Source organism: Nicotiana attenuata, chromosome 6 (genome assembly GCF_001879085.1).
Source record: "Nicotiana attenuata strain UT chromosome 6, NIATTr2, whole genome shotgun sequence".
In the NCBI taxonomy this organism is placed as follows: Eukaryota; Viridiplantae; Streptophyta; class Magnoliopsida; order Solanales; family Solanaceae; genus Nicotiana; species Nicotiana attenuata.
The window spans coordinates 56,000,385-56,008,885 of record NC_031994.1 but is presented as its reverse complement, the minus strand read 5'-3'; the positions used below and the strand labels follow the sequence as shown (position 1 = coordinate 56,008,885).

At 36.2% G+C, this 8,501-nt stretch overlaps 1 protein-coding gene across 2 annotated transcripts; it reads right to left on the bottom strand.

Moving 5' to 3' along the window:
* On the bottom strand, positions 786-3,314 carry LOC109228272 (non-specific lipid-transfer protein C, cotyledon-specific isoform-like). Of its 2 annotated transcripts, none has more exons than XM_019393426.1 (3): positions 2,913-3,314; positions 2,355-2,384; positions 786-1,283 (listed from the first exon to the last, which is right to left on the bottom strand). In XM_019393426.1, the coding sequence occupies exons 1-3, from the start codon at positions 3,256-3,258 to the stop codon at positions 1,204-1,206; spliced, it is 456 nt and encodes a 151-aa protein (XP_019248971.1). In that variant the 5' UTR covers positions 3,259-3,314; the 3' UTR covers positions 786-1,203. The 2 variants fall into 2 exon arrangements, with proteins under 2 accessions (XP_019248971.1, XP_019248972.1); XM_019393427.1 differs by lacking the exon at positions 786-1,283 and adding an exon at positions 1,933-2,143.

Here is an 8,501-nt window from a genome sequence, read left to right as displayed (position 1 = left end):
CTGTTGCTTCTTCTTAGCATTCGAGGTGAACACTTGTAGAGTCAGAAACAGTCAAACAGATTAACACTTGAACAAAAACAAATAAATGCTTATTTTAGACAAATAACTAATTTCTAAATCCCCGGCAACGGCACCAAAAACTTTTTGGATCCAAACACACACGCAAGTATACGCAGTTGACAAGTAATAAAGGATAAGAGCGTATCGTTCTCATGAGGATTTATGATCAACTATTTGCCAATCTAAGCTATTTATATATTTAATGCTCAAGTGAGTATGACGAAGATGATTGTGATTTTTATAACTAAATTACTACGAACTAAACTAATAAGTAAGCAAGAAAATAAGATATCAAATAGCGCAAACAAACACTTAGGAAGAATTCAATGAGATGGAGATATTCCAGGGTTATGGGATTAACGTCTCTCCTATTGTATTTTTCGGGTTGATGTAATCACTTGACTTATCTAATTTGTTGATTAGCAGGGTTTATTATGCTCGCGAAGTTCTTTCGACGCTTCGCTCGCCTATTTAAGCCAACCTAATACTATATGTCTATAGAATCAAACATGGCAAGGACGCATGTATATTTCCTACAAAAATAACCAAGTAAGGCAACTAAAATATGTCTATCCTAATCACGAATCTATTCTCCGATGCCCGGATTCAAGAACTTATTCTATTCAACCTTATATGCAATTTATAGTTTTCACTTTTGAGTTCAACTATAAATTCGTAGATAGTACTCCATTGTTAGCTACGCAATAGAATAATTAAGTGCAAGATTGAATAAACAAATTAATATGATAAAATCAAGCAAACCATCAATTTACAATAGTCAAGAACGACCAATAACCCTAGAATAATAAGGTTCTTAGCCACTCATGTTCATAACAATTATCAAAATAGTGTTTTCAAACATAAAAGCTATGAATACTAGAAGAAGAATGGAAGAATTGATGAACTCCGTGCTCCCGAGTGTTTCGTACTTTTGTTCCTCTCTCAAAGTCGCGACTCTCTTGCCAAAATAGGTTTAGGTTTGCTTTTTACGAGTTGGGGGCGTCTTGGGGTCGAAATAACTAAGTCCCGGGCGAAATATTACAACTTCACGTCACCAGTGCCCAGGGCTAGCGTGCCCTGGCGCTGGAAATCTGGAGGTTCTGTTTTGTGTGCCACAGGTAGCGCCCCACGCTGCTTGTGGCGCTACTTTGTGACTTTTTCCCTTTTCTTCCCTTTTCGCTTCAATTCGCGCACCTTCGTCCCAAATTGCCTCCGGATGATTGCTACACATAAAAATACCACAAATTAGCACAAATTATTACATTACACATCCAAAATCTACGAGACATGAGTAAAATGAGAGGCTATATGTATATTAATATACATAATTTAAGCCGAATATCAACCCATAATATATATATATATATATATATATATATATATATATTACCGATTTGAAGGAAATGATCGACAAGTAGTGACTGTGGACGACTATAGACGTGATGAAGCTAACTAATGTGGCCTTGGTAAATATTTATCTATACTCTATTTTACATTAAATCAAATAAATTAATCTTAGCAGTTAAAAAATTAATTCAAAATATATATTACTTAATTACGGTTAAGTAACAAATATGTGTACAAAAGATAAATGCATGTATTACATTCACTGGTTTGGTGCGGGGTAAAATTTTAATGAACCTACAATGCAAACAAATCACAATCTTAAGTTGAATATGTCTCCTGTTATGAACCGTAGACAATATGTACTGATGGTGTGATTTTTTTTTCGAAAAACCCTTTTCTTTTTGGGAGAGATGTAAATTTATAATCAAGGGACAGTACTGCGTGCTAATAAACCACGAAGTTGAGGTTTGTTTGATTCGTGTAATTAACGATATATATCCGGTAAAGTGATTGGAGAAGATGCAATAAACAAAAAGGTAATGAGTTTCAATAATAAAGAAAAAGATATATAGTTGTTCAGCATATCATTATCTATCATTTATTCATTTTTATTTAAAATAGTAAGGCAAACTGCCGAAGAAGGAAATGACAATTCCTATCACAAGGCATTTATTGCTATTGTTCCACAAGGCTACATTTCTTCAACCTTTGGATGGTTTTATTCTTCTTTTAAACCCTGAAACCATAGCCAAATAAAAAAGAATAAAAGGTTAAAGAAATAAAAGGAAAAAAAAATACCGTTTTAAGTACATTAGGAAATACATATATACGAACTCAACTCAAGGTGGTGCCCCTCTAAATAATTAGCTATCCCCTTTAACCTTTCAACAATAAATTATATCACAAGGCATTATAGCTATTGTTTCACAACACTACATTTTTTCTACCTTTGGATGGTTTTCTTCTTCTTTCAAACCCTGAAATCATAGCAAAAAGAGAAGTTTAAGCAAACGGGGAAAAAGGCAACACAAACTTAAATAAATTATTTTAAGGTTTGACGAAAATTTCTGAATGCCTTTCGAAAAGATACTTATAGAATTTCCAAGCAAATAGGTGTGTTTGGTACGTTGAACGTCAAGTCCCAGGGAAATACTTTTTTTTATGAGGAAGTTATTTAATTTTTCATGCTCGGTTATAAAAAATATTTTTCAAGATAATTCATTCATTAAAAGGATGAAAATGACTTCCCGTGCGAAAGTTCATTACCTTACAATATCTCAATTTTAACTTTATATTACTTGCTTCAATTAATTTGTAGACACTTATATATTTAATTATTAACACTCAAAATGTGTTCAAAAGCACCTCCAATTTATTAATGTATTAGGAGTATTAATTAATTTTTAATTTCACTCATCCACCAAATGAAAAATATTTTTCTGCCATCATACCAAACAAAGAAGTTTCATACATGAGTAAAAGGGTGAGAAAATTATTAAGTTTACTTGGAGCAATCAATGTCGGGATAATTTGGCATAGTGCTAGTAACGTTGCAAAAGAGATGAAGTTGGTCTGTTTGCTGAATGGTTGGAGGAAAATTGGCAACGTAGAAGTTTTGAAGCATTCACAAATTGCTTGTCGACCTGCCTGGGAGGCAACAGCAACTCTAGCCAAATCTTGCACTCCAGCACAACACTCTTGGTTTGGTGTTGCACTTTGGCTTAGCAAAAATCCATGGCAAGAACTCATTCGCGGTATCAAATCATCACATTGGAATTGGATTTTTTCTGCTTTTGTTAGGACTATAATTAGAGCCAAAGTGACCAAAACCAATATTTGGACGTTTGACATTTCTTTTTTCTCTAGAAGAAGGACGATGGATTGGTTTACTTTTCCAAAATGTTAAGGTGGATATCTATTTATATTGTTTTAAAAGAGATGATGTATGCCTAGAATTTCATTTTACTACTTTTATTATTGATTTGGCAGTCCCTTATATATAAATGTTAAAAAGGAGAAAAATCAAATAAAGTAATGTGAAGCTTCTTCCTCTTAGGAGTTACGTTCTTTCTTACCATTATCCTAGAAATAAAACCTATGACTCTTAAATTGAAGTGACAATAAGTAAGTTGGCTGAAAGATTTGGTGAGGTATTAACGAGAATATCTAAGAAACCAAGTTGGTAGTTCCACCCACTTTATATTATGTGCTAGCTTAAATGGGCTTTACATTAGGAGGAGAAAATCTCAGAATCTCCATTATTGAAATTTTGAGTTCATATTTTCAAAGTTGAATCTAAAAGTTGTGATTCATATTGATTTTAGTTGTTAGTCCTATTGATTGTTAGTTGTCAAACTCAATTCGTTGTTGTGTTTGGAGCTCAAAATCTTAGTTAGATTACCGGTTTGTAAGTTTTGGGTGATGAAAATCAGATTAAAAAAGTAACTTACAATTATTAAACAAGCTTAAAGAAGTGTGTTTAAATTTTGAATTTAACTTTGAGAGAAATTTGGATTGCATGTTTGTTGGCGCAAGTAAATGTGAAGTTTTGAAGACTGACAAAAGAACTCATACATGGACCAGGTCCATCTTGTGAAGCACAGTTGTGATCAAACCCAAACATGTGAGATGCAGGTGAAGGAGATAAACCTAACTTATCAGAAGTAATATCTACTGATCATGATCGAAAAGGTTGCATACTGGATAAGGAGAAAGACTCCTTACACAAAGAGAACACGATTTAGGAAAAGGATAGAGTTAGAGTATGAGATCAACTAGAACTCTTCCACCATGGTAGAGTAGCGTCTGTATCCTAGTCAATCTCTAATTGCTAACTCCTTAAATATTAGTGTTGTTCTCTTTTGCAGGAAATGCACATAAGTAGAAGTTAAACGTGAATTGAGAGCAAAATAGCAGCGCAATTTTGCAAGCAATTTATGTTTGATTCAAGCGTGCAATCCTGAAGCTACTTGAACCAGATAGAAGAACCAGTTCCAAGTGTCTATCTTTTATTCTAGTTCAATTGTAGTAGGTGATTTTACATTGTACCTTTCAGCTTATTTAGAAGCAATTGTAGTAGGTACTTAGAGTTTTCAAGTTAGAGTTAACTTGAAGTTATCGCAACAGTTGAGGCTGTGTGCCACAACGGGATTAGAGTTAATCCTAGGTTTACAAAAGAATTTTTGTAAATGCAGTTTTTGGCTCAGTGATTTTAGTGGAGAGTTTGGAAAAATCCTACTGGAAGGTAGGTCGTGGTTTTTTCACCTTTTGAGCCAGGTGCTTTCCACGTAAAATCTCTGTGTTCTTTATTTTCTGTACTTATTATTCCGCAACAGTAGTGGTTGGAACACATAGAAGAACCAGTTCCTTCTATAATCAAGTTAAGCGAAAATTGGGTACCACACAAATCCCCCTCCCCCCCTCTCTTGTGTGGTATTGAAGTATAAAACATCAATTGGTATCAGAGCAGGTTATCCTTGAAGAGGCTAACACCTTAGGAACAGATCAAGATGAGTGCACCACCTGGAAACCGGGATGGGCATTCCACTGCTAGGCCTCCACTCTTTAATGGCCAGTACTATTCCTGGTGGAAGAACAGAATGAGAAACCACATCATAGGAGAAGACTATGATCTCTGGGACATAGTTATTGATGGTCCCCTGGCTACTACAAAGAAGAATGTTGAAGGAGTGGACGTGCCAAAGACAAGAGCTGACTGTACTACTGAAGATTTGAAGAAATGGGAAAAGATGCCAAGGCCAAGAAATGGCTTGTGTATGGACTAGGTCCAAACGAGTACAGCAGGATTCAAAGTTGTACCACTTCTAAGGAGATCCGGGACACTCTACAAGTGGCCCATGAAGGAACTCCTCAAGTAAAGAGATCAAGAGGAACACTGTTATATTCTCAATATGAGAATTTCACCATGAAGGAAGGAGAAACCATCCAAGAGATGTACACAAGGTTCACAACACTAACAAATGAACTTAAGTCTCTTGGAAGAATTATCCTTGAAGAAGACAAGGTTGAGAAAATCTTGACAAGGGTCTTGCCAGTAACTTGGGAAAGCAAAATCACGGCTATTCAGGAATCAAAGAACATTGCTACTCTCAAGTTGGATGAGCTGATTGGAAATCTCACTGCCTATGAATTGAGAAGGCAAACCGTGAAGATGGATGCACCCAAGAAGGAAAGGAGTCTGACTCTCAGAATAGCTGAAGGTGCAGACCTAGAGGATGATGAAATGGCTATGATCACAAGGGATTTCAAGAAGTACCTAATGAGAGTAAAGGGTTCTTCAATAGGTGCAACCTTCAACAAACCAAAGGCTCCTAAAAAACAGACCAACGAGGGCTGCTACAAATGTGGTAAAACTGAACACATGATCAAGAATTGTCCTCAGTGGGAAATCGAATGGAAGAAGGAAAGGGCTGAACGAAGAAACAGGAAGAAGGAACAGGTTCAACCCAATAGGAACAAAGGATCAACAAAGGCTATGGTTGCTGCTTGGGGGAGAAACCTCAGATGAGGATTTAGAAGATAAAGTTGGAGATGAACAAGCACTTATGGCCATTGGAGAATCAGACGATGAACAAGAGGTAAGTGTAATTCATCTCAAAGACAAGATTAAATTTTTGTCTAAAGAAAGGTTATCTGAATTATTGCTAGACTTCATTGATGAGTCTGAGGTCATAAACAATGAGAAGGAACAACTGTCTAGGGAGTGTGTGATCCTAAAAGCCAAGTGCAAAAATCTGGAATCTAGGGCTAGTGAAAGTGATAGTAAAAATACTGAGTTGAAGAACCAGGTTCTTGAACTTGACACCAGTGTCTTAGAACTTATGTCTAAAAATTTAAAACTGAAATTAGGAACAGGTAAGAAGAAGGCTGATCGCACACATCTCACCTTAGAAGAAAATCTAGGAAATATGAAGGATGAGTTGTACAAGAAAGATGAGCAGATAAGAGTCCTAAAAGAAGACCTAGGCAAGGTGAAGCATGAACTAGACAGAACTTGCAAATGGAATAAGTCCTCTGATGCACTATCCTGTAGCAACAAGAGAGGACTTGGCTATGGGACCCCAGCACCTAAGTGGGATCCCAAAAGCAAGTACATCACACTTCCTGAAAACAAAATCTGCACACACTATGGCAAAACTGGTCATTACAAAAGTCAATGTAATGCAAAAGAAAAGGCCAGTCAAAAGAACAAAACCTTTGTTCAAGAGAAAAATAGGTTGCTTGGATGGGCCAAAAGGAATTTAATTCACCCCTTTGCCTATAGAAAGGGACCCAAACTAGCTTGGGTTCCTAAGACTAATCCCTGATTTCGCTTTGCAGGTCCAAGTGAAGGGAAGTAGCCAAATATGGTACATGGATAGTGGCTGCTCAAAGCATATGACTGAAAGTAAGAACCAGTTCCTTTCACCTTAAGACCTAAAAGGAGGTAATGTCTCCTTTGAAAATGGGAAGAAAGGTGAGATCATTGGGGTTGGAAAGGTAGGTAAGACAGACTCACATTCCATTGAGAATGTCTACTTGATAGATGGCTTGAAATATAACCTAATCAGTGTATCACAACTGTGTGACAGAGGTAACCTGGTAGCATTCACCTCTACTAAATGTTTTGTGATTAATCTTACCACTGACGAGATTATTTTGCAGGGAAACAGAGTTAACAATATTTACATTGTAAATTTGTCCACTCTTTCAAAAAATGAACTCACTTGCTTGAGTGTGTTGGACAATGATCCCCTCCTGTGGCACAAAAGACTTGGTCATGCAAGTCTAAATCAACTCAACAAATTAGTCTCCAAGGACCTGGTGATAGGGTTACCTAACATCAAGTTCAAGGAAGACAAAGTTTGTGAGGCTTGTGCAAGGGGGAAGCAGGTGAGATCCTCTTTTAAAAGCAAGAAAATGGTAAGCACGACCAGGACGATGGAACTGGTTCATATGGATCTCTGTGGTCCAATGAGAACATTGAGCAGAGGTGGTAAGAAATATATGATGGTACTTGTTGATGATTACTCTAGGTTTACTTGGGTATTGTTCCTAACATCTAAGGATGAAGCATTTGACATGTTTACTGCCTTTGTTAGAAAAACTCAGAAACAACTAGGTAATCAACTTGCATCAATTAGGTCTGATCAGGGAATTGAATTTAAAAATGCTAAGTTTGCTGAATTTTGTGATGAGCATGGTATAGATCATAATTTCTCTGCACCTAGGACTCCTCAACAAAATGGAGTAGTTGAAAGAAAGAATAGGACTCTTGAAGATATGGCTAAGACTATGCTTCTTTCTAGTAAACTGCCCCATAGCTTCTGGGCAGAGGCTGTAAATACTGCATGTTACATCATTAATAGGTGCATGACTAGACCTCTTGTAGAGAAGACTCCCTATGAGTTACTTAAAGGGAGAAAACCAAATATATCCCATCTTAGGGCATTTGGATGCAAGTGCTTTGTGCACAATAATGGAAAGGACTCCCTAGGTAAGTTTGATCCCAGAAGTGATGAGGCAATTGTAGACATGTGATTTTTGACCCTCCCCAAGATTTTACATATTTTAGCATATAAATATTTAGTTTAGGTCTAATATAGTTATTTCAACTAGCTTTGACTCTTCTACTTTATTTTGTCACAAAAATGAAATTACAAAAATATTTTTTTTTATTTAGCTAATTGATATAAGATAGTTTTACTTTTAATTTTTAATTTTACTTTGATTAATTAGAAATGATTTCATGATTTTGTAGTTGTTATTTAAGGAGTTAATATTTTTAGTCTAGTAGAGTTGAAGGGCCATTTTTAAAGGTAAATTTGGCCAAAATTTGGCCCAATTCGGACCTAGCCCATAATTCCCAAGCCCATAATTCCTAGGCCCATACCCCCCTAACCTAAATATAACCCCTAGACCTAGACCCTTAGGAAGGACGGGAAAAAAAGACCTAAAATGAGAAAACAAGCATCAGCCGTTTGAGGACCTTGAAAAAAACTCCAAAAAATTACACCTTAAGCAGCCATTAGACCTAGACCCCAAAAGAGCTATCATCAGTCGTTTTTTACCAAAAATTAGACCTCCCCCCCCCC